The sequence below is a fragment of the Daucus carota genome, chromosome 1 (genome assembly GCF_001625215.2).
Source record: "Daucus carota subsp. sativus chromosome 1, DH1 v3.0, whole genome shotgun sequence".
NCBI lineage: Eukaryota > Viridiplantae > Streptophyta > Magnoliopsida > Apiales > Apiaceae > Daucus > Daucus carota.
Genome location: NC_030381.2, coordinates 9026506 through 9053238, shown reverse-complemented (window position 1 = coordinate 9053238; position 26733 = coordinate 9026506). Strand labels below are relative to the sequence as shown.

Below are 26733 nucleotides of genomic sequence, written 5' to 3'. Positions count from 1 at the left end.
TACATAACATTGCATACATTAGGCTCCCACATGCCGAAGCCTAAGGAACTGCCTTCATGTTCACTATCTCCTTAGGTGTCGAAGGACACTGCCTCTTTGATAGAGTAACTCCATGTCTGAAGGGTAAATTACCCTTCTTGGAGTCCTGCATGTTAAAACGAGCTAATACGTCATCTATGTAGGGCTCCTGAGATAAAGCCAACATCCTTTTCTTGCGATCCCTTATAAGTTTGATCCCAAGCATGTATGTTGCTTCACCTAAGTCCTTCATTTCAAATTGTTTGAACCATGCCTTTATTGAAGACAACATCTTAACATTGTTTCCAATGAGTAAAATGTCATCAACATAAATCACTAGAAAAACCACTGCATTTCCCTCACATCTCTTATACACGCATGCTTCGCTTGGACATTGATCAAATCCATACGACTGGACTGCCTGATCAAAGCGAATGTTCCAATACCTAGAAGCTTGTTTAAGTCCATAAATAGACCTCTTCAGCTTACATACAAAATGCTCTTGGCCTTCTTTAATGAATCCCTCTGGTTGCTGCATATAGATGGTTTCCTCAAGATTTCCATTAAGGGAAGTTGTCTTTGTAGGAACAATCGGATCTTGGCCCTGCGTTTTATGATACTATTAAAAGTTCGAACAGAATATGAACCTCAATCGCTACGACGCAAGCGATTCAAATCCACGTCTTCTACTGTATTCCTTGATTCTCCTTGGACGAAGTGTGGCCTTCGATCTCCCAAGGTGTGCCTCTCCTTAAAGCTCCGAAAACCCAAAACCCTAGCTGTCTCCTTGAGAAAAACGTCTGTCTCTCTCTGACTCTAGGATTAATTCGTTTTGGTGTGTCTTTCAGCTTTAGGAGAACGAGAATATATATAGGCTACAGCAGGGATCATGGATCATTAGGTCAGGCCTTCTAATGACATTCCGGGCCAGGCCCAATGTCATTAAATATTAATTCTATCCACTAAAGAACTAATATTTGCACTACCTTTCCTAATTCCGTAAATTAATTATTTAATTCGGCTCCCATATTAATTGCTTATAAATTCCCCATGTTTAAGATATCGCATGTTGATAGGTGCATATTTTTGTATATTTTAAATGCCTAATTATTGCTTGTTCTCACTTATTTATTTGTTTATTTGTCTTTTTTTAGGAAAATTGCAAAAGCTTGAAGAAATAAAAGAATAAAGCAAAAAGGAAAAAAAATGGGAAGAAAAGGATCATAGGGGAATATTCTCAAGGAAGCATCTAGATGGGATACCTACACCCCCCCTCTACCCTAATTTCCCCCTATAAATACACACCTCCCCATCATGTTTCAACCAACCTAGGAGTTCATATTTTAAGTAGCCTCTCTTTTATGTAGTAGATCTAGTAGTAGCACTCTAAATTTGTAAACACTTTTTTTATATTAATACAAGTATTCATTTTTGTTCTTAAATCTTGCTTTTTCCTTTTACTTCTAGGCTATGAAATCTTTCTCTAACCGCATGAGACTCAAAATTACTTGTGGATTGAAAGGAGCCTAATTATATGTTTTAAGCTTGCATTTTTTTAGTATTTAGATTGAGCCCCTTTTAATTCTCAATATTATTAGTGGGTTCAATGGTTTAGTATTTTAGATTTTGATTTTAGCTTGTAGTTTGATGGGGTTTTGTTAGAAACATGGTAGATAAGTTAGTTTTGAAGTTTTGTTTGATTTGGAGTTAGTTTGTTAAGATTTGGTGTTCTCTTTGTTCTTGATTTTGGGGCTTTTTGGTGTAAATTTTAGTTTATGATTTTGACTTGAGGTTAGTGGGTTTTGGTTAGTTATATTTTATATAGGCTAGATTTGAAGTTTGGTATAGTTTGGAGTTGTTTTGGTTTGGTTTAAATCTTGTTTTGATCAAGAAATGGGTAGTTTAGGGGTTATTTAGTGTAGAATTTAGTGTTAAATTTGGTTTAGAGGTTAGTGGGGTTTGATTAGAAATATTTTGAATGGCTAGATTTTCCGGTCAAATTAATTTTCCGGCGAGATTTAAGCTATTCCGGGCACCTCCATAAATTCCGGTAGTTAGCTTTTGGTGGATCTGCGACAGCGTCAGCGCGTACTCGAATACTACTGATCTGGTTGATTTCTTAGTTTACCGTTCTTTTTTTATTTCTTTTTTTACGCCACGCTGCTTTTGTTTTATTTTCTTTTTTTTTTTAGTTTTTATAATAATCTGCTGCCTGCTTGTATTACTGTTTCTCGGTTACATTGCTGTTCTTGTTGTTTTACGAGTTCACACGGTATTCAACAGACACTTCACTGCTGCTTACTTTTCGTTTTCTTTTGTTTCTTTTTTATATTCTTTTTGTTGATTTAGAAAAATCAAAACTCTCTCACCCAAAAATTTAATTGTTCTAATTCGCCTAAATTAGAAATTAGGGAATTTGCGAAAATAATCTAGTCTCTTGGGTACGAATCTAAATATACTAAAACGGGATCGTGCACTTGCGATTTTTAGCACATCAAGTTTTTGGCGCCGCTGCCGGGGACTAAAATTAATTTTCGCGCCTTAATTTTTAATTTTTCGGATTAGTTTTTTTTTTATATTCTCTCACTTTTTTTTTTTCTGAATTTTAGGAAATTGGAAGAGTATGAGCTAGCTTGGAATAAGTGGAGAATATTCTTGGAGTATTGGAAGCTTGCTTGGGTAACTTGTATCTCTCTCCTATTTCAATTTATTTTATTTATAAAATCACAAAAAAATTGAAAATTAAAAAAATCACAAACAAATTAAAAATTTTAAAATCCAAAAAATATTAGATAGAATTACTTATGTGTTGCATCATGCATTTAATCACTTAGGGCACATCATCTAGTTTTTAATTTTTGTTTTTAAATTTTCGTACCTTAAATTGTGGTGATCGCTGGAGGACCCAAAGGTACGTTAATTTTCTTTCTTTCTTTAGATAAAACACGTAGTTTAGAGCATCCATAGTTGTTTACCGCTTTAATTATCTCGTTGTGTGGAGCATCATTTTAAATAAATCTTAAGGGCAAAACCCACTCACAAGATAAGGGAAGGGATTTCATCACTCTTTCCTTGGCCCACAACAACTTAATTTCCACATTTTGCATTTCCTTAGCCTTTTAATAAAATGAATTAGACGTTAGCCCCTAGGATTTGGCGCTCAATTAGGAAGGTACCTAAAAGACGAGGTAATCTTTAATTATTCCGACTCTTCGGTGTCTAAGGCAAGCGAAAGCTTACCTGGCCGATTAAGGTTTGGTGTCTAAGCGCGGAGATTGGCCTCTTGGCAATGCCTGCTCCAAACTGGCCAAACTGGTCCGAATAATTTTGGATTTGTTGAGTTTTTGGTGGTCCTTAACGTTAGGAGCAAGGTCTAGTTCATTTTTATTAGGGAACCCTAGATTTAGGTTTTTCTTTCTCTTTTACACCCTTTCTTTTGTGTGTTTTAATTTTTCGCACTTACTTGCTACGTGTTTACTATCTTGTTTATGCGAACTACTTGGGTTAGGAACGAGTCATCTAGATTAGTGAGACCTATAATCGAGATTCCCTCGTCCTCTTCGGACTCCGAACCCATAGAAGCTAGCGAACCGATAGTAAACATGGCATTGTCTCTTAAAGACCGCTGTTACCCATCCCGTTCCGCTCAACCATCGTGCATTACCCTTCCTCCCGTTAATGGGAATAATTTCGAGATTAAGGCACATCACATTAGTATGTTGCCTAAGTTTTTAGGGAGTGAAAGTGAGGATCCCTACCTTTTTATCCAAGAATTTGAGGAGGTTTGTGGTTTACAAAAACTCCAACAATTGAGTGAAGACTCCATTCGGCTTAGACTAATCACCTTCGCTTTAAAAGAAAATGCTAAAAAATGGTTGTATAGTCTTCCCGTTAATTCAATTTCCACTTGGGAGGGGTTTGTGGTAATGTTTCTTAAAAAGTATTTTCCAAACCATAAAACGACTCGAATTACAAATGAAATAAATCAATTCCATCAAAGGGAAAATGAGTCTTTTTGGAAATTCTTTGATCGTTTTAAAAATCTTTTATCACAATGCCCCCACCATGGAATAGAAAAATGGAGACTTTGCAAAATTGTTTACGAGGCCTTAGATACTCAAACAACCGCTTTGTTAGAGTATATGTGCCAAGGAAAATTCATGGATAAAGATGAGGACCAAGGGTGGGAATTTTTCGAGGACTTAGCCGAGAAGACGATGTTGTGGGAATCAACTAGGGAACCCAAAACGTCGATCGAGTCATCTAGCTCTAGGGGTTTGCACTCGATAGGAAACAATGTGGCAACCGATGCCAAATTAGCTACCCTAACTAGGAGACTCGAAGCTTTAGAAACTAGTAAATCTCCCCCACAAATGTCCATGTTCCCTAATTATAATTTTCAAAATCCCGGAACCCAACCTTCGCACGAACTTGAACAAGTAAATGCGATGTTCCAAAATCCTAGAAATGATGCATTTGCACCTACTTACAACCCCGGGTGGAAGAATCACCCGAATTTCTCGTGGACCCAAGGTCAAAATTTTCAAAATCCACAACCAAATTTTCAAAGGCCCAATCCCAATTCTTTTCCGAATTATCAAAACTCGAGTCAAGCTCCCTCGAATCCTCCCGGGTTTAATGAATCGGATAAGAGACTTAACTCCTTAGAGAAAAACATTGAGGCCTTAGTTAAATCGCAAACTAATTTGACTCAATCACAACAAACTTTCATGACAACCCTAGCCCAAGATAGGCAACTTTTGCATTCTAATGTGCAAGCCGTTTCTAAGTTAGAGGCCCAATTGAGTCAATTAGCTAGCACGTTGTGTGAGCGCGAGAAAAACAAATTCCCAAGTCAACCCGAGGTCAATCCGAAATTTCCTCTTAATCAAAGACCCCACGAGAATGTTAATGCGATTATCTCTCTAAGGTCGGGAAATCAAGTGGATAACAAAGTTGGTGATAACATTAATGAGGAGTCGATTCCTAAAACAAATCCTTCTTTGTCTAGCACTAATCATGACAAACCCGAATGTTCTAGAGTCCGTGAGTCTATGAGTGAACCTAGTCCTGGGCCTATCTCTCAAAAACCCAACGAAGAAGTTTACAAGCCAAAGGTTCCTTACCCACAAAGACTCATTCGCCCTAAACAATCGGCCCAAATGGAACAAATTCTAGAGGTTTTTAAACAAGTCAAGATAAACATTCCTCTTTTAGATGCCATTCAACAAGTTCCTTCTTATGCTAAGTGTCTAAAAGATTTGTGTACCCATAAGAGAACCACCCATGTTCCTAAGAAAGCATTTTTGACCTCGCAAGTTAGCTCGATTCTCTCGAATCAAATTCCCGTGAAATATAAGGACCCCGGTTGTCCTACAATTTCTTGTGTCATAGGCAATACTTTTGTGGATAAAGCTTTACTTGATTTAGGAGCGAGTGTGAATCTTCTTCCTTTCTCGGTCTATCAAGCCCTAGGTTTAGGAGATCTCAAGACCACCAATATGACCCTTCAACTTGCCGATCGTTCTATTAAAATGCCAAAGGGGATTATTGAGGATGTGCTAATCAAAATCGGTGATTTTATCTTTCCCGTTGACTTTGTTGTTCTCGAGACTCAACCCGTCTCGAATCCTAAAAACCAAATTCCTATCATTTTAGGACGACCTTTTCTTGCCACATCCAATGCCTTAATCAATTGTAGGAATGGTTCTATGAAGCTCACATTCGGAAACATGACCATTGACTTAAATATTTTCAATGTAGGAAAAGAACCCAACGAGCTTTATGAACAACCAATAGGGGTTAATGTGGTCAACAAGTTTGTCACATGGTCTAGCTTTGAGGATAGTGAGATTGAGTCTCTTCTTAATGAGGACTTCAAAGTCAACCACGAGAATAATAGAGCGTATCATGAGTCTTTGAAAGAGTTGACCTCGGAGGAGTTGTTAGGAGAATTGAACGACATTTGTTCAAAATGGGAAACTCCACCCGAGATTGTTAGTGTGAACCCTAGGCCCGATTTTGCGAGTCATGTTGGTGAACCACCGACATTTGACTCATGGTTCCATCATTCACATAGTGCCTTAGGAAAGGATGACGTCAGTTCTTACATCATTCCTAGTGATTTATCCTATGACCAAAATTTCATAGTCTCGTATTTGCTTGATAATAAAGAAGCATTAAGTTGGTTTAGGGAGAACATTAGTGATACTTGTCCTATAGGGATGAACGATTGTCACATGCTAGAGAAAGTTTTTGTGCCTAAAAATTTTCGAACACATTTTGACTCTTTCTCGAAGCTTCCTCCCATCTTTCCTTCCGGAATTGGTTGATTTGGTTCTTCTTAGAACCTTCCCTCGTGAAGTTCAGGTATGGGGAAGGAAATGTGTGAGTGTGTGGGTCGTGTTAGTGTTTCATTCGTTAATAAGAATCCCCTTCATATCCATTTCAGGTATTTTTCTCTTTACTCTCTCATTTTAATTCTCTTTTTTTCATACATTGAGGACAATGCATGATTTAGGTATGGGGAGGGCTTTAGTGTAGTTCTTAAAAAATGAAAAAACCTAAAAAATGAAAAATTAGAAAAATCCAAAAATAGAGATGTTTTATCTAAGTTGTCTTTCCCTCACTCGAGATTTATGAGTAGTTGGTGTTTAGCATGTTTTCGAAAAGTATATATATGTAGTGTCTTTTAGATAATTTGAACGTAGTTAAGTAAGGTTGTCTTTTTGAAACTTGTATCGACCGATTTGTACTTTAAATTCCAAGATGGCACACACGTTTGCACAAGACCTTTGATGGAGAGATTGTCTAGTGATATTATTCGATACCTGAGAGAGAACCCACATGTTGAAACAATGTCGAATCAAACCTTTGCGAATAAAAAAAGAGAAAAAAAAAAGAATAGAAAAAAAAAAGAAAAAAGAGATAGAAAAAAAAATAGAATAACTACTTCAATACCCATTGTTCTTTATAGATAAAATCTTTAGATAAATGGGCAAAAGTAGATTGGCTAGTCTCGTTTTGTGGCCTTTGTTACTCGAGCAATTAAGTCCGTAGGGGGATTTCAAAACCTAGTGCCCTAAGACCGTTTGGTTTGGGAGTCACTGACCTAAAGCTCGCTACATGGGTAACAATGTTTGCCTAAGAAAACGGACAAAATAAAGTCAATACAAAAAGAAAAAGAAGAAGAAAAAAAAGAGAAGAATAAGAGTTTGTGAAGTTTGGCTAGATATTTGTTTCGATAGAGATTGGGTCAGTTCAAAATTGGTTGAAAAAGAGAAAATGTTATTAGACGATTAGGATCCATCAAAGGCCTTAAATTACTTACACTCCTTGGATTTCTAGTAAATTTTTGTGTCAATTCAAGTAGATTAGAGACAACTGTATCTTGATTATTAGTAGATGAGTCTTTAAGTCGTATTTTCCTTAAAAACGCTTTTTGTTAACACCAACGAAATTAGAGTAGAGTCGAGTATACACTTGCTAGAATGTCTCGAAGATTTTATGGGTATATCTTCTGTAAACCCTTAGGAGACAACACTCCTCTTGTAGAGATCGTCTACGAGTTAAACGGGTTGGTGAACCTAAAATCACCCGTCACGCCTACGAAAAGGAGCCTAGGAATCGCATCTAGTTTTCTTAGTTTATTTTCTTTTTTTTGATTTTACTCGAGGACGAGCAAAATATAGGTATGGGGAAGTTTGATAGGTGCATATTTTTGTATATTTTAAATGCCTAATTATTGCTTGTTCTCACTTATTTATTTGTTTATTTGTCTTTTTTTAGGAAAATTGCAAAAGCTTGAAGAAATAAAAGAATAAAGCAAAAAGGGAAAAAAAAATGGGAAGAAAAGGATCATAGGGGAATATTCTCAAGGAAGCATCTAGATGGGATACCTACACCCCCCCTCTACCCTAATTTCCCCCTATAAATACACACCTCCCCATCATGTTTCAACCAACCTAGGAGTTCATATTTTAAGTAGCCTCTCTTTTATGTAGTAGATCTAGTAGTAGCACTCTAAATTTGTAAACACTTTTTTTATATTAATACAAGTATTCATTTTTGTTCTTAAATCTTGCTCTTTCCTTTTACTTCTAGGCTATGAAATCTTTCTCTAACCGCATGAGACTCAAAATTACTTGTGGATTGAAAGGAGCCTAATTATATGTTTTAAGCTTGCATTTTTTTAGTATTTAGATTGAGCCCCTTTTAATTCTCAATATTATTAGTGGGTTCAATGGTTTAGTATTTTAGATTTTGATTTTAGCTTTTAGTTTGAGGGGGTTTTGTTAGAAACATGGTAGATAAGTTAGTTTTGAAGTTTTGTTTGATTTGGAGTTAGTTTGTTAAGATTTGGTGTTCTCTTTGTTCTTGATTTTGGGGCTTTTTGGTGTAAATTTTAGTTTATGATTTTGACTTGAGGTTAGTGGGTTTTGGTTAGTTATATTTTATATAGGCTAGATTTGAAGTTTGGTATAGTTTGGAGTTGTTTTGGTTTGGTTTAAATCTTGTTTTGATCAAGAAATGGGTAGTTTAGGGGCTATTTAGTGTAGAATTTAGTGTTAAATTTGGTTTAGAGGTTAGTGGGGTTTGATTAGAAATATTTTGAATGGCTAGATTTTCCGGTCAAATTAATTTTCCGGCGAGATTTAAGCTATTCCGGGCACCTCCATAAATTCCAGTAGTTAGCTTTTGGTGGATCTGCGACAGCGTCAGCGCGTACTCGAATACTACTGATCTGGTTGATTTCTTAGTTTACTGTTCTTTTTTTATTTCTTTTTTTACGCCACGCTGCTTTTGTTTTATTTTCTTTTTTTTTTTTAGTTTTTATAATAATCTGCTGCCTGCTTGTATTACTGTTTCTCGGTTACATTGCTGTTCATGTTGTTTTACGAGTTCACACGGTATCCAACAGACACTTCACTGCTGCTTACTTTTCGTTTTCTTTTGTTTCTTTTTTATATTCTTTTTGTTGATTTAGAAAAATCAAAACTCTCTCACCCAAAAATTTAATTGTTCTAATTCGCCTAAATTAGAAATTAGGGAATTTGCGAAAATAATCTAGTCTCTTCGGTACGAATCTAAATATACTAAAACGGGATCGTGCACTTGCGATTTTTAGCACATCAAGTTTTTGGCGCCGCTGCCGGGGACTAAAATTAATTTTCGCGCCTTAATTTTTAATTTTTCGGATTAGTTTTTTTTTTATATTCTCTCACTTTTTTTTTTTTCTGAATTTTAGGAAATTGGAAGAGTATGAGCTAGCTTGGAATAAGTGGAGAATATTCTTGGAATTAAAGAGACAATTATTCTACTATTTTGATCCCGTTCAATATACACAAAGTATATAAGTATTATTCAATAGTCAAGATAAACTATTTCCAAATAATACTTCAGCCGTTCCAGTGGTTTGTCTAACACCACCTCGACTGTGAACCATTATTATATTATATAAGGAGTCTGACAATCTAATCTTCTGCTATCCCATTTGATACTAGATTGTCTACAATATATAATATACAGACAATGTGAAAACATGCATTCAAGATTCTCAAATAATTGTTATATACTTCAAATGAATATTTCAGTATAACCCTAACAATCTCCCACTTATACTCAAGATATTCTTTGAATATATCAGTGTCTATTACAAGCAATCCACTACCAACTATATATAACTATGTGACAAAGTATCTGACTCCTATCGCTTCCACGTGCTCCTGAAAAGCCTTAACTGGAAAGCTCTTCGTGAAAGGATCTGCCCGGTTATCCTTTGATGCTATATCAGCCACAATGATATCTCCTCGCTTAACGAACTGTCGTATGAGGTGATACTTACGCTCTATGTGTTTCGCTGCCTTATGGGCCGTGGTTCCTTGGTATTTGCCACAGCACCAGTGTTATCATAATAAATCGTGATTTGTTGTGGCAGATTAGGAACCACATCCAAATCCAGCAGGAAGTTTCGGAACCATATAGCCTCTTTAGCTGCCTCAGAGGCTGCCACATATTCGGCTTCCATGGTTGAGTCTGCGATGCATTTCTGCTTCACACTCCCCCATATTACGGCTCCACCTCCCAAAGTAAAAACACATCCCGAGGTGGACTTTCTCTTATCCTTATCTGTCTGGAAATCCGAATCGGTATATCCTAGAGGCAATAAATCAGAGGACTTGTAAACTAGCATATACTCCTTAGTCCTTCGCAGGTACTTGAGTATTGCTTTTACAGCACTCCAATGTTCCTATCCTGGGTTTGACTGGTATCAGCTAACCATGCCCACGGCAAAGCAGATATCAGGCCTCGTACATAACATTGCATACATTAGGCTCCCACATGCCGAAGCCTAAGGAACTGCCTTCATGTTCACTATCTCCTTAGGTGTCGAAGGACACTGCCTCTTTGATAGAGTAACTCCATGTCTGAAGGGTAAATTACCCTTCTTGGAGTCCTGCATGTTAAAACGAGCTAATACGTCATCTATGTAGGGCTCCTGAGATAAAGCCAACATCCTTTTCTTGCGATCCCTTATAAGTTTGATCCCAAGCATGTATGTTGCTTCACCTAAGTCCTTCATTTCAAATTGTTTGAACCATGCCTTTATTGAAGACAACATCTTAACATTGTTTCCAATGAGTAAAATGTCATCAACATAAATCACTAGAAAAACCACTGCATTTCCCTCACATCTCTTATACACGCATGCTTCGCTTGGACATTGATCAAATCCATACGACTGGACTGCCTGATCAAAGCGAATGTTCCAATACCTAGAAGCTTGTTTAAGTCCATAAATAGACCTCTTCAGCTTACATACAAAATGCTCTTGGCCTTCTTTAATGAATCCCTCTGGTTGCTGCATATAGATGGTTTCCTCAAGATTTCCATTAAGGGAAGTTGTCTTTGTAGGAACAATCGGATCTTGGCCCTGCGTTTTATGATACTATTAAAAGTTCGAACAAAATATTAACCTCAATCGCTACGACGCAAGCGATTCAAATCCACGTCTTCTACTGTATTCCTTGATTCTCCTTGGACGAAGTGTGGCCTTCGATCTCCCAAGGTGTGCCTCTCCTTAAAGCTCCGAAAACCCAAAACCCTAGCTGTCTCCTTGAGAAAAACGTCTGTCTCTCTCTGACTCTAGGATTAATTCGTTTTGGTGTGTCTTTCAGCTTTAGGAGAACGAGAATATATATAGGCTACAGCAGGGATCATGGATCATTAGGTCAGGCCTTCTAATGACATTCCGGGCCAGGCCCAATGTCATTAAATATTAATTCTATCCACTAAAGAACTAATATTTGCACTACCTTTCCTAATTCCGTAAATTAATTATTTAATTCGGCTCCCATATTAATTGCTTATAAATTCCCCATGTTTAAGATATCGCATGTCCATTAATTAAATTAATTTCTGACAATTAATTTAATCAATATCTTTTATCCTTGATCATCCACTCAACCTTATAATTATGCAAGAACAAATCTGCCTGCAGGACTAAAGCATAATTATCTTTATGAGCTTTCAAGAGGACATCATCACCCGAATATATTTTTCGGACACGGTTTCCTTTTATAGTCAATATCCCACTCTGTATATAATGTCATTGCCCAATACATAAATTCGTAATTTAAAATAAATTACTTAATTTATGAGTCAAGGCATGTGCATTAAATACAAGTGTCAATCACTATATCCGGATTAAGAACTTAAGCATTAATAACATCATGGAATCTTAGTTCTTTATTGTCAGAATTAAAGAGACAATTATTCTACTATTTTGATCCCGTTCAATATACACAAAGTATATAAGTATTATTCAATAGTCAAGATAAACTATTTCCAAATAATACTTCAGCCGTTCCAGTGGTTTGTCTAACACCACCTCGACTGTGAACCCTTATTATATTATATAAGGAGTCTGACAATCTAATCTTCTGCTATCCCATTTGATACTAGATTGTCTACAATATATAATATACAGACAATGTGAAAACATGCATTCAAGATTCTCAAATAATTGTTATATACTTCAAATGAATATTTCAGTATAACCCTAACAATCTCCCACTTATACTCAAGATATTCTTTGAATATATCAGTGTCTATTACAAGCAATCCACTACCAACTATATATAACTATGTGACAAAGTATCTGACTCCTATCGCTTCCACGTGCTCCTGAAAAGCCTTAACTGGAAAGCTCTTCGTGAAAGGATCTGCCCGGTTATCCTTTGATGCTATATCAGCCACAATGATATCTCCTCGCTTAACGAACTGTCGTATGAGGTGATACTTACGCTCTATGTGTTTTGCTGCCTTATGGGCCCGTGGTTCCTTGGTATTCGCCACAGCACCAGTGTTATCACAATAAATCGTGATTTGCTGTGGCAGATTAGGAACCACACCCAAATCCAGCAGGAAGTTTCGGAACCATATAGCCTCTTTGGCTGCCTCAGAGGCTACCACATATTCGGCTTCCATGGTTGAGTCTGCGATGCATTTCTGCTTCACACTCCTCCATATTACGGCTCCACCTCCCAAAGTAAAAACACATCCCGAGGTGGACTTTCTCTTATCCTTATCCGTCTGGAATTCCGAATCGGTATATCCCAGAGGCAATAAATCAGAGGACTTGTAAACCATCATATACTCCTTAGTCCTTCGCAGGTACTTGAGTATTGCTTTTACGGCACTCCAATGTTCCTGTGCTGGGTTTGACTGGTATCTGCTAACCATGCCTACGGCAAAGCAGATATCAGGCCTCGTACATAACATTGCATACATTAGGCTCCCACATGTCGAAGCATAAGGAACTGCCTTCATGTTCTCTATCTCCTTAGGTGTCGAAGGACACTGCCTCTTTGATAGAGTAACTCCATGTCTGAAGGGTAAATTACCCTTCTTGGAGTCCTGCATGTTAAAACGAGCTAATACGTCATCTATGTAGGGCTCCTAAGATAAAGCCAACATCCTTTTCTTGCGATCCCTTATAAGTTTGATCCCAAGGATGTATGCTGCTTCACCTAAGTCCTTCATTTCAAATTGTTTGAACAACCATGCCTTTATTAAAGACAACATCTTAACATTGTTTCCAATGAGTAAAATGTCATCAACATAAAGCACTAGAAAAACCACTGCATTTCCCTCACATTTCTTATACACGCATGCTTCGCTTGGACATTGATCAAATCCATATGACTGGACTGCCTGATCAAAGCGAATGTTCCAATACCTAGAAGCTTGTTTAAGTCCATAAATAGACCTCTTCAGCTTACATACAAGATGCTCTTGGCCTTCTTTAATGAATCCCTCTGGTTGCTGCATATAGATGGTTTCCTCAAGATTTCCATTAAGGAAAGCTGTCTTGACATCCATTTGCCCAATCTCATAATCGAGATGAGCTGCTATAGATAAAAGAATACGGATTGACTTAAGCATGACTACTGGCGAAAAGGTTTCCTCATAATCGATACCTTCTTTCTGAGTATACCCTTTCGCAACAAGTCTTGCTTTCCAGGCTTTCACCTTTTTGTCTGATCCCCTCTTTTTCTTGTAGACCCACTTACATCCAATAGGTTTTACACCTTTGGGTGGTTCCACGAGCTTCCAGACCTGATTAGAATACATTGATTCCATCTCAGAATCCATTGCCTTTTGCCAAAGACTTGCATCTTTTTCCTGTATTGCCTCTTCGTATGTCCGGGGATCATCATCATGTTCACCAGAGACCAAGTCCGAAGACTCTCCCAAAAACATGAATCTGTCGGGCCGTCGAACAACCCTCCCACTACGACGAGGAACTGGTGCGGTATTAGTGACCGGTTGCATAGTCTGTTGTGGTTGTTTTACTTGTACTACAGGTTCATTATTCGTCCCTCCCACTAGTTCCTCTAAAACGATACTACTCATGGGTTTGTGATTCATTATATAGTCTTCCTCTAAGAATCTTGCATTGGTGCTAACAGTGACATCCCGATCCTTAGGACTATAAAATAAATAACCTTTTGTTCCCATGGGGTAGCCTACAAACAGCTTTACTTCTGTACGAGATTCTAGCTTAGTCGCGTTCTTGTTCAGCACATGTGCTGGACAACCCCATATCCGAATGTGTCTCAGACTCGGTTTGTCCCCGGTCCACAATTCTAAAGGGGTTTTAGAAACCGACTTAGAAGGTACTAAGTTCAGAAGATAAGCTGCTGTCTCTAAGGCATGTCCCCAAAAGGACTTGGGTAAATCCGAATAACTCATCATCGATCTAACACTCTCTAAAAGAGTCCGGTTCCTTCTCTCTGCTACACCGTTCTGCTGGGGTGTGCCTGGTGCAATCAACTGGGATTCTATCCCATTCTCTGATAAATATTCCCTGAATTCCCCAAGCAAGTATTCGCCACCACGATCAGATCGTAGTGACTTGATACTTTTATTATGTCGCTTCTCCGTTTTAGCTTTGTACTCTTTGAATTTCTCAAAGCACTCAGACTTACGGTGCAACAAATAAACGTATCCATATCTAGAATAATCGTCAATAAAAGTGACGAAATACTCATAACCACCTCTTTCTTGGATATACATAGGTCCACATAAATCAGAGTGAACCAATCCTAATACTTCTTTGGCTCTATTCCCCTTTGCCTTAAAAGGCCTATTGGTCATTTTACCTTCCAAGCAGGATTCACAAACTGGAAATGGCTCCACTGCCAATGAGCCTAAAGGCCCGTCTACTACCAGTCTCTGAATCCTCCTCAAGTTAATATGACCTAATCTCAAGTGCCAAAGATATGTTTGGTTCAAACTAGAAGGTTCCTTTCTTTTATTAGAGGTAGAAGATGTATTGTTCAATACCCTATGTTGTAGTTGCAGTGCGGGTTGACTAGGATTAATTATATACAAATTGTCTTGCAATGTACCAGAACATATAATCCGTTTATTCATCATAATGGAAACATTACGATCCAAACAAACATTATAACCATCCATAGCAAGTTTAGAAACCGAAATCAAATTCCTTCTAAAAGAAGGTACATAAAGACAATTGTTCAAAACCAAAATCCTATCAGAACCAAAAGATAAATGAATAACTCCTACTGCAACTACTGCTACTTTCGTAGCATCTCCCATGAACACGTAGATCTCACCATCTCTAAGCATTCTGGATTGCTGGAACCCCTGCATAGAGTTACAAACATGATCAGTGGCTCCAGTATCTACACACCAAGTGCTCGTAGATATAGCCGCTACAAATGTTTCTGTAACTAGAGAAAGGGACATACCAGTATCGTTTGTCTTCTTAGGAAGAGGACAATCCTTTTTCCAGTGACCCGACTGCTTGCACCGGTAGCACTTCCCCTTAGGCTTTTTCACACCACCTTGAACCCCTACTGCCTTCACAGCTTGCTGTGTCTGAGCCTTTTTCTTCTTCTTATTGCCTTTCGGCTTAGAGGAAGAACCTTTCTCAGCCACATTCACTTGAACACTCTGGCGAAATAATCCTTCAGCTGCCTGAAGTTCAGTCAGCAGTTCCGCAAGACTATACTGCCTCTTGTTCATGTTGTAATTCAAGCGGAACTGCTCAAAACTCTTGGGCAAGCTCATAAGGACAATGTCAATCTGGGTTTCCCCGTCAAGCTCTGCACCAAGGATCTCTATCTCATTCAGATGTGACATCATCTTGAGAACATGATCCCTTACTGGTGTACCTTCAGCCATCTGAGTGTTCATTAAAGCCTTCATGGCTACTTGCCTAGCAGCCCTATTCTGATCTCCAAAAAGTTCTTTGAGATTAAAGAACATATCCGAAGCAGTGGCCATAGCCTGATGCTGATGCTGCAAAACACCCGACATTGCTGCCAGAATGTAACATCGCGACATCTCATCAGCCTTTGTCCATCGCTTATAATACTCTTCCTCCTCATCAGGAGCATCAGCAGCGGGCTGCTCAGGCTTGGGTTCATAAGTGCAAAACTTGTACTCCTCAGCAGTCGACACAATGTCCAAATTACGTTTCCATTCAATATAGTTAGGTCCGGTAAGTTTGTTATCCTTAAGTATGGTGAACAGTGGATTAAACCCCATTATATCCTGAGAATCATGCATGAAAAAATCACATTACACATAAGGAAGGGTGCATAAAAAATTAAGTCCTATTGGTTCCTCTAACAATTATTAAAATTAAATGCACTAACGTTTAAACACCATAAGTTTCTGGTACGTCACGATGGGTGATATGTATACCACCTAAATTTATTTAAACGTTACTTCGGTCCTATTACTAAACAATAAGCCACGTTGGGGTGGTCTATATTATTTTTCATAGCTAAGTGTATACCATCATCAAATCTTAAATTACCCGAAACCTATGGAACTTGGTATGCCACGATGGGCGGCATGTATACCTTCCAATATTTCTTGAATAGAATACTTCAACTCAATATTCGTGTCTAGTTTGACTTCTAGGCAGTGGAGGAGTCACATCGGTCTCACTTAATACCCATAAGCCTTAGAAATCGCCCCAAATCAGAGATAAAGAAAATTCGTATCTATTCGTATTAATTTAAGAAGTTTGTTCCAGTAATATCTATAACATTCTAGACACCATAAATTATATGCCACGATGGGTGACGTATACATAATTTATATTTGTCTTTATGTTAAATTACATACAAACAATGATGGAGACCATGGGATTTAATATCATATTAACTCCCTCTCCCACTTAGAATTTACTTTGAGGATTTTAATCTAGATGCATCGCCCTATGTTATTTCTTCGAAGTCCACATGCATACTATCATGGTTATAGCAACATAAAGAACACATAAAGAACACATAACATGGCAGCAAACTAGCATGATTAAAACATTAATTAAAAACATCCCTATGTCCATGTCATTCTAGCATGCGAAGGGTTAGTATCACATGGCATAACAACACAGACAAGAAACACATAATAACAATAATCAAGAATCATAATAAAGCACATCCACTATTATGGCCCCGGAAAAACAGCTTCGAATTCATCCTTCGACAGAATTCAAATCTGTCCAGAAAACTTGGAGAGCCCGTTTGGAGGCCTAAACGGCCTCAGAATGCCTCGAAAAACTCCGAAAAACACCTTCGAAATCACCTCAACCGAGGTTCCCCAAGTTGTGGCTAGCTTCGTCTCGTTCTGCCGTCTCCGAAAAGTGCTCATTCGCCCAAATCGGACACCGTATGCAAAAGTTACGGCCAAAATAGTGCAGTACCCCCGAAACCCTAATCGCAGCAGCGGAGGATCCTTGTCTCTTGCAGCCCCGTTGATCAAACAATTACATACTAATTGTACAGACGAACCAGCCTATTCTATTACATCAGATCATAATCTAAAACAATTACAAATTGAATTACAAGCTTAAACTATCACGATCAACCCTCGTGATTTACAACAGCCACGATAAACCATGTGGAATCCAAACATAACAGAATAATTAAAACACGGCCATAATAGTGGATAACGACCTGCATCACAGAATCACTATATACATGCATATATAATCATGACATGGACTGCATATCATAAATCGCAGAACCGCAACCTGGCTCTGATGCCATTGTAGGAACAATCGGATCTTGGCCCTGCGTTTTATGATACTATTAAAAGTTCGAACAGAATATTAACCTCAATCGCTACGGCGTAAGCGATTCAAATCCACGTCTTCTACTGTATTCCTTGATTCTCCCTGAACGAAGTGTGGCCTTCGATCTCCTAAGGTGTGCCTCTCCTTAAAGCTCCGAAAACCCAAAACCCTGGCTGTCTCCTTGAGAAAAACGTCTGCCTCTCTCTGACTCTAGGATTAATTCGTTTTGGTGTGTCTTTCAGCTTTAGGAGAACGAGAATATATATAGGCTACAGCAGGGATCATGGATCATTAGGTCAGGCCTTCTAATGACATTCCGGGCCAGGCCCAATGTCATTAAATATTAATTCTATCCACTAAAGAACTAATATTTGCACTACCTTTCCTAATTCCGTAAATTAATTATTTAATTCGGCTCTCATATTAATTGCTTATAAATTCCCCATGTTTAAGATATCGCATGTCCATTAATTAAATTAATTTCTGACAATTAATTTAATCAATATCTTTTATCCTTGATCATCCACTCAACCTTATAATTATGCAAGAACAAATCTGCCTGCAGGACTAAAGCATAATTATCTTTATGAGCTTTCAAGAGGACATCATCACCCGAATATATTTTTCGGACACGGTTTCCTTTTATAGTCAATATCCCACTCTGTATATAATGTCATTGCCCAATACATAAATTCGTAATTTAAAATAAATTACTTAATTTATGAGTCAAGGCATGTGCATTAAATACAAGTGTCAATCACTATATCCGGATTAAGAACTTAAGCATTAATAACATCATAGAATCTTAGTTCTTTATTGTCAGAATTAAAGAGACAATTATTCTACTATTTTGATCCCGTTCAATATACACAAAGTATATAAGTATTATTCAATAGTCAAGATAAACTATTTCCAAATAATACTTCAGCCGTTCCAGTGGTTTGTCTAACACCACCTCGACTGTGAACCCTTATTATATTATATAAGGAGTCTGACAATCTAATCTTCTGTTATCCCATTTGATACTAGATTGTCTACAATATATAATATACAGACAATGTGAAAACATGCATTCAAGATTCTCAAATAATTGTTATATACTTCAAATGAATATTTCAGTATAACCCTAACAGTCTTGACATCCATTTGCCAACTCATAATCGAGATGAGCTGCTATAGATAAAAGAATACGGATTGACTTAAGCATGACTACTGGCGAAAAGGTTTCCTGATAATCGATACCTTCGTTCTGAGTATACCCTTTCGCAACAAGTCTTGCTTTCCAGGCTTTCACCCTTTTGTCTGATCCCCTCTTTTTCTTGTAGACCCACTTACATCCAATAGGTTTTATACCTTTGGATGGTTCCACGAGCTCCCAGACCTGATTAGAATACATTGATTCAATCTCAGAATTCATTGCGTTTTGCCAAAGACTTGCATCTTTGTCTTCTATTGCGTCTTCGTATGTCCGGGGATCATCATCATGTTCACCAGAGACCAAGTCCGAAGACTCTCCCAAAAACATGAATCTGTCGGGCCGTCGAACAACCCTCCCACTACGACGAGGAACTGGTGCGGTATTAGTGACCGGTTGCATAGTCTGCTGTGGTTGTTTTACTTGTACTACAGGTTCATTATTCGTCCCTCCCACTAGTTCCTCTAAAACGATACTACTCATGGGTTTGTGATTCATTATATAGTCTTCCTCTAAGAATCTTGCATTGGTGCTAACAGTGACATCCCGATCCTTAGGACTATAAAACAAATAACCTTTTGTTCCGATGGGGTAGCCTACAAACAGCTTTACTTCTGTACGAGATTCTAGCTTAGTCGCGTTCTTATTCAGCACATGTGCTGGACAACCCCATATCCGAATGTGTCTCAGACTCGGTTTGTCCCCGGTCCACAATTCTAAAGGGGTTTTAGAAACCGACTTAGAAGGTACTAAGTTCAGAAGATAAGCTGCTGTCTCTGAGGCATGTCCCCAAAAGGACTTGGGTAAATCCGAATAACTCATCATCGATCTAACACTCTCTAAAAGAGTCCGGTTCCTTCTCTCTGCTACACCGTTCTACTGGGGTGTGCCTGGTGCAGTCAACTGGGATTCTATCCCATTCTCTGATAAATATTCCCTGAATTCCCCAAGCAAGTATTCGCCACCACGATCAGATCGTAGTGACTTGATACTTTTATTATGTCGCTTCTCCGTTTTAGCTTTGTACTCTTTGAATTTATCAAAGCACTCAGACTTACGGCGCAACAAATAAACGTACCCATATCTAGAATAATCGTCAATAAAAGTGACGAAATACTCATAACCACCTCTTGCTTGGATATTCATAGGTCCACATAAATCAGAGTGAACCAATCCTAACACTTCTTTGGCTCTATTCCCCTTTGCCTTGAAAGGCCTATTGGTCATTTTACCTTCCAAGCAGGATTCACAAACTGGAAATGGCTCCACTGCCAATGAGCCTAAAGGCCCGTCTACTACCAGTCTTTGAATCCTCCTCAAGTTAATATGACCTAATCTCAAGTGCCAAAGATATGCTTGGTTCAAACTAGAAGATTCCTTTCTTTTATTAGAGGTAGAAGATGTGTTGTTCAATACCCTATGTTGTAGTTGCAGTGCGGGTTGACTAGGATTAATTATATACAAATTGTCTTGCAATGTACCGGAACATATAATCCGTTTATTCATCATAATAGAAACATTACGATCCAAACAAACATTATAACCATCCATAGCAAGTTTAGAAACCGAAATCAAATTCCTTCTAAAAGAAGGTACATAAAGACAATTGTTCAAAACCAAAATCCTATCAGAACCAAAAGATAAATGAATAACTCCTACTGCAACTACTGCTACTTTCGTAGCATCTCCCATGAACACGTAGATCTCACCATCTCTAAGCATTCTAAATTGCTGGAACCCCTGCATAGAGTTACAAACATGATCAGTGGGTCCAGTATCTACACACCAAGTGCTCGTAGATATAGCCGCTATAAATGTTTCTGTAACTAGAGAAAGAGACATACCAGTATCGTTTGTCTTCTTGGGAAGAGGACAATCTTTTTTCCAGTGACCCGACTGCTTGCACCGGTAGCACTTCCCCTTAGGCTTTTTCACACCACCTTGAACTCCCACTGCCTTCACAACTTTCTGTGTCTGAGCCTTTTTCTTCTTCTTATTGCCTTTCGGCTTAGAGGAAGAACCTTTCTCAGCCACATTCACTTGAACGCTCTGGCAAAATAATCCTTCAGCTGCCTGAAGTTCTGTCAGCAGTTCCGCAAGACTATACTACCTCTTGTTCATGTTGTAATTCCAGCGGAACTGCTCAAAAATCTTAGGCAAGCTCATAAGGATAATGTCAATCTGGGTTTCCCCGTCAAGCTCAGCACCAAGGATCTCTATCTCATTCAGATGTGACATCATCTTGAGAACATGATCCCTAACAGGTGTACCTTCAGCCATCTGAGTGTTCATTAAAGCCTTCATGGCTACTTGCCTAGCAGCCCTATTCTGATCTCCAAAAAGTTCCTTGAGATTAAAGAGCATATCCGAAGCAGTGGCCATAGCCTGATGCTGATGCTGCAAAACACCCGACATTGCTGCCAGAATGTAACATCGCGACATCTCATCAGCCTTTATCCACCGCTTATAATACTCTTTCTCCTCATTAGGAGCATCAGCAACGGGCTGCTCAGGCTTGGGTTCATATGTGCAAAACTTGTACTCCTCAGCAGTCAACACAATGTCCAAATTACGTTTCCATTCAATATAGTTAGGTCCGGTAAGTTTGTTATCCTTAAGTATGGTGAACAGTGGATTAAAGCCCATTTTATCCTGAGAATCATGCATGAAAAAATCACATCAGACATAAAGAAGGGTGCATTAAAAATTAAGACCTATTGGTTCCTCTAACAATTATTAAAATTAAATGCACTCACGTTTAAACACCATAAGTTTCTGGTACGTCACGATGGGTGACATGTATACCACCTAATTTTTTTTAAACGTTACTTCGGTCCTATTACTAAACAATAAGCCACGTTGGGGTGGTCTATATTATTTTTCATAGCTATGTGTATACCATCATCAAATCTTAAATTATCCGAAACCTATGGAACTTGGTACGCCATGATGGGCGGCATGTATACCTTCCAATACTCCTTGAATAGAATACTTCAATTCAATATTCGTGTCTGGTTTGATTTCTAGGCAGTGGAGGAGTCACATCGGTCTCACTTAATACCCATAAGCCTTAGAAATCGCCCCAAATCAGAGATAAAGAAAATTCGTATCTATTCGTATTAATTTAAGAAGTTTGTTCCAGTAATATCTATAACATTCTAGACACCATAAATTACATGCGACGATGGGTGACGTATATATAATTTATATTCGTCTTATGTTAAATTACATACAAACAATGATGGAGACCATGGGATTTAATATTAATTCCCTTTCCCACTTAGAATTTACTTTGAGGATTTTAATCTAGATGCATCGCCCTATGTTAGTTTTTCGAAGTCCACATGCATACTATCATGGTAATAGCAACACAAAGAACACATAACATGGCAGCATACTAGCATGATTAAAGCATTAATTAAAAACATCCCTATGTCCATTTCATTCTAGCATGCGAAAGGTTAGTATCACATGGCATAACAACAAACACAAGAAACACATAACAGCAATAATCAAGGATTATGTAAATCATAATAAAACACATTCACTATTATGGCCCCGGAAAAATCATCTTCGAATTCATCCTTCGAAAGATTCCAGAAAACTTCGAGTGCCCGTTTGGAGGCCTAAACGGCCTCAGAATGCCTCGAAAAATTCCGAAAAACAGACTCGAAAAACTAATACTGTAGGTCTCGTTCTGCCGTCTCCGAAAAGTGCTCGTTCGCCCAAATCGAACATCGTATGCAAAAGTTACAGCCAAAACAGTGCAGCACCCCCGAAACCCTAATCGCAGCAGCGGAAGATCTCTGTTTCTTGCAGCCCCGTTGATCAAACAATTACATACAAATTGTACAGACGAACCAGCCTATTCTATTACATCAGATCATAATCTAAAACAATTACAAATTGAATTACAAGATCAAACTATCACGATCAACCCTCGTGATTTACAACAGCCACGATAAACCATGTGGAATCCAAACATAACAGAATAACCACGATAAACCACGTGGGATCCAAAATACATAATTAAAACATGGCCATAATAGTGGATAACAACCTGCATCACAGAACCACTACATACATGCATATATATAATCATGACATGGACTACATATCATAAAACGCAGAACCGCAACCTGGCTCTGATGCCATTGTAGGAACAATCGGACCTTGGCCCTTCGTTTTATGATACTAATTAAAAGTTCGAATAGAACAATCGGTTTCCTTTTATAGTCAATATCCCACTCTGTATATAATGTCATTGCCCAATACATAAATTCGTAATTTAAAATAAATTACTTAACTTATGAGTCAAGGCATGTGCATTAAATACAAGTGTCAATCACTATATCTGGATTAAGAACCTAAGCAATAATAACTTCGTAGAATCTTAGTTCTTTATTGTCAGAATTAAAGAAACAATTATTCCACTATTTTGATCTCATTCAATATACACAAAGTATATAAGTATTATTCAATAGTCAAGATAAACTATTTCCAAATAATACTTCAGTCGTTCCAGTGGTTTGTCTAACACCACCTCGACTGTGAACCTTTATTATATTATATAAGGAACTCGACAATCTAATCTTCTGCAATATATAATATTCAAACAATGTGAAAACATGCATTCAAGATTCTCAAATAATTGTTATATACTTCAAACGAATATTTCAGTATAACCCTAACAATACCTTGCCAGCCAGTTGGACAATTCTTCCACTTCCAATGCATATAATCAATACTACCCAACATTCCGGGAAAGCCTCGTTGTTCATTCTCTGCTAGTAATCTAGACACATCTTCAGCATTTGGGTGTCTCGGATATTCAGTTCCGAAGACTTCAACAATTGATTTAACAAACCTTCTTAGACTCTCTATTGCTGTACTCTCACCAATTCGAACATAATCAACGATTGCATCAGCTGCTGTTCCATATGCAAGCATCCTAAGTGCAGCTGTCACTTTCTGAAGTGAAGACAGGCCACAAATTCCCACAGCATCAGTTCGTTGAGTAAAATAATTGTCATGAGCCGTAACTGCTTCTTCAATTCGCATAAACAATGATCTACGCATCCGAAATCTTCGACGAAATTGTGTATATGTATATGTAGGTGTATCAGAAAAATAATCACGATACAGTCTAGCATGACCTTCTTCTCTATTGCGATCAATCATACGATGATTCATCATTGTGGAACCACCATGATAGGAGATAGAATTTGCTCTTTCAAGCTGATTATGAATGTAAGCCGCACCCATTCTCATCCTTGTTTGATGCTCTTCTTCTTCTGCATCCATTATATCAAGAATGAATCGTGTAGTATTGTCCATTACAAAAGAGTATTTTGGATATGTGAGTGGATTTGAGTTTCTGTGTTCTGGCAAGCGTGTGTAGTTCTCAATTAGGGTAAAATTTACACCATATACACTTCCTGATACCTAAAATTTAGATTTATAAATTAGTGTTTTAGTTTTAAAAATTATCTTATTTTTACAACAATTAAATAAAATTTGGGAATGAAATTAATTTTTAAAAACTATATCATTTGCATTATAAATAAAATTATTTAAATATTTAAATAACATATATTCTTGTTAAAAACTTCATTTGATTAAATTCAGAAAATAATTAATTTATGAGTTTTCATTACAATACATAACTACAATATGTAAATTTAGCCGTTAAATTCGAAAATAGTAAAATAGTAGATTCTTAAATAATATTATTTTAATTAATCAGAATATATATTTATATAAAATATTTATTTGAATGAATTTATTAAAAAATTATTTATAAAATTAATTCACAATAAATGACTATTATTTAAAAAATATAATTGTTAGAATTTGAAAATAACATAATAACAGAATTTCAAATATAGTTAACCATTATAGCTAATACCGATGGAGGACAAACCTTACAGGTTCAGCAAATTTTTAACTAATCATCTGAAATCACATTTTTAGCTAACAGATTTACATATCTCGGTTGGAGATAGCTCTAACAAGTCAAATATTTAAAGTTTGAACCATGCTTCTTCCATTTTTCTTGGCCTTTATGCGGAAAATTTACACACGATGCGTTAAGAATGGCTTTATAATTTATATCGTGTTGACCAACAGACATCTACATGATTCCTCGGAACATGGTACATTGTTGGACTCGATTGTTACAATATCTTTGCTTTCGAGGTTTCAAGTCGGCATACTCTATATTCTTTCGGATTAAACCAAGTCAAAACTAAATTATAAAATTATAATTCAAATATGCGTTTGTTTTTACCGATAAGGTGCCCAGCTTTGTGTAAAAGAAAGTCTCCCATAACAGGATAAAATAAAAGATACAGATTCATTAGAGGCCAGCACGTACAAACACAATCATGGGTCATATGCCATATGCAACGCAACTATGTGATCACAGACAGGCCCATTTTCGATTTCCGGGCCTAATTTTTTAAGATAGTTAATTTTAAATTATCACATGTGATCTAATTTTTAAAATATTTGTTTAGTTGAATTTTTCTATCACGTGTTTAATTGATTTTTTAAACTAATTATCGTAACCAACTATGAGTTTAGGGGTAAATTTCAGTGTCTAAAGGGATTATCTTAACCAACTGTGAGTTGTTGGATAAATTTTAGTGTTAAACACAAATACAGTATGTTTTAGGAGTGAAGCATAAATTAGTGGTCGGACTTTATTCATTTTTGTCTCTCTTTTTTTTTTCTTTTGATAAAATGCATTCATTAAATATTGAAACACAGTCTGGACAAATCTCCGAACTGGTAATACAATCTGATTGAGAAATAAAATGAGCCAAGTAACTAGTTATTTTATTTTCAGATTATTTAAGAAGCAGAATATAAATATTCTTGACAATCAAAATGATTACAAAGGTTTTCCGAGCAATCCAGTCGACACCAACAATCGTGAAAATAGTAACGTCACAATTGTCCTGCGCACATAAAAAACAGGTGAGAGTCATGGGTTCATATCAATCAGTTACGCCAACTGAGACCGGGGATACATACATCTCCATATATTAAACAATGTTTCGTTGTGCAAGGTGAGTTTTTACGATAATTACTACCATTTCAAATTCAAAACGGGCTTTCCAGATTTCATAGTACACCAATTGAATCATTATCAACGGACCAAAATAACAAAATAAAACACACCAAAACATATTGAAACACACCAATCACTCCAAAAAGAGATACACAAACCATTCTAAAAGGAAAGACATAAAACATCTAAAAAGATGGATGCAAGAATCAAAAATCTCACCCAAGAGATGAAGATTATTGAAAATTATTGAAGAAAAAACAAAAAAGAAAAAGAAAAAAGAGAATTTATGTCTATAACGATGATCATGATTATTTAGATTGAGTTTATGAAAGTAAGGAGTATAGGGAGAGAAGAGCAGACGGGTGAGGAGAGAAATGGGAGAGAGAGAAAGTAGACTCTCATTAGAGTTTTTTTGATACAATGCTAAGATGGTAACATTCATTTTTGTCTTTTCGTTGTCAAAAATCCAAATTTGTAATGGGATGATAAGATATCTTTTAATTCATGAAAAAAAATAACTAAGAGTCATCTTTTTAACAAAAACAAATATCCAAATTTGTAATAGAATGACTAGGTATTTTTTTTAATTAATATAAAAGGTAACTAACCAATTTTATGAGGAAAAAAAATAAATTTTCTCATAAAAATGGCTAGTAATCATTTTTTCGAAACATAAAAATAATATTTAACCATCCAATTGTAAATTTAAAACTACGACCAGTAAAATGAAAAATGGATATCGTGTTGTTCAAAACGAGGTCAATATTAGTGTTCTTTTTAGAGATTGCCTTTTCAAGTAATGTCAAGTTATAGATTAAATAATAA

The 26733-nt window shown here is 37.0% G+C and overlaps 1 protein-coding gene across 1 annotated transcript in view; it reads right to left on the bottom strand.

Moving 5' to 3' along the window:
• LOC108217781 (uncharacterized) overlaps positions 1–24170 on the bottom strand; it is a 29155-nt gene extending 4985 nt beyond the window's left edge. The window contains exon 1 of the mRNA XM_064088664.1: positions 23531–24170. Within this exon, the coding sequence (XP_063944734.1) occupies positions 23531–24170 (640 nt within the window). The remainder of the gene's footprint in view (positions 1–23530) is intronic.
• Positions 24171–26733: the final 2563 nt, after the last annotated feature.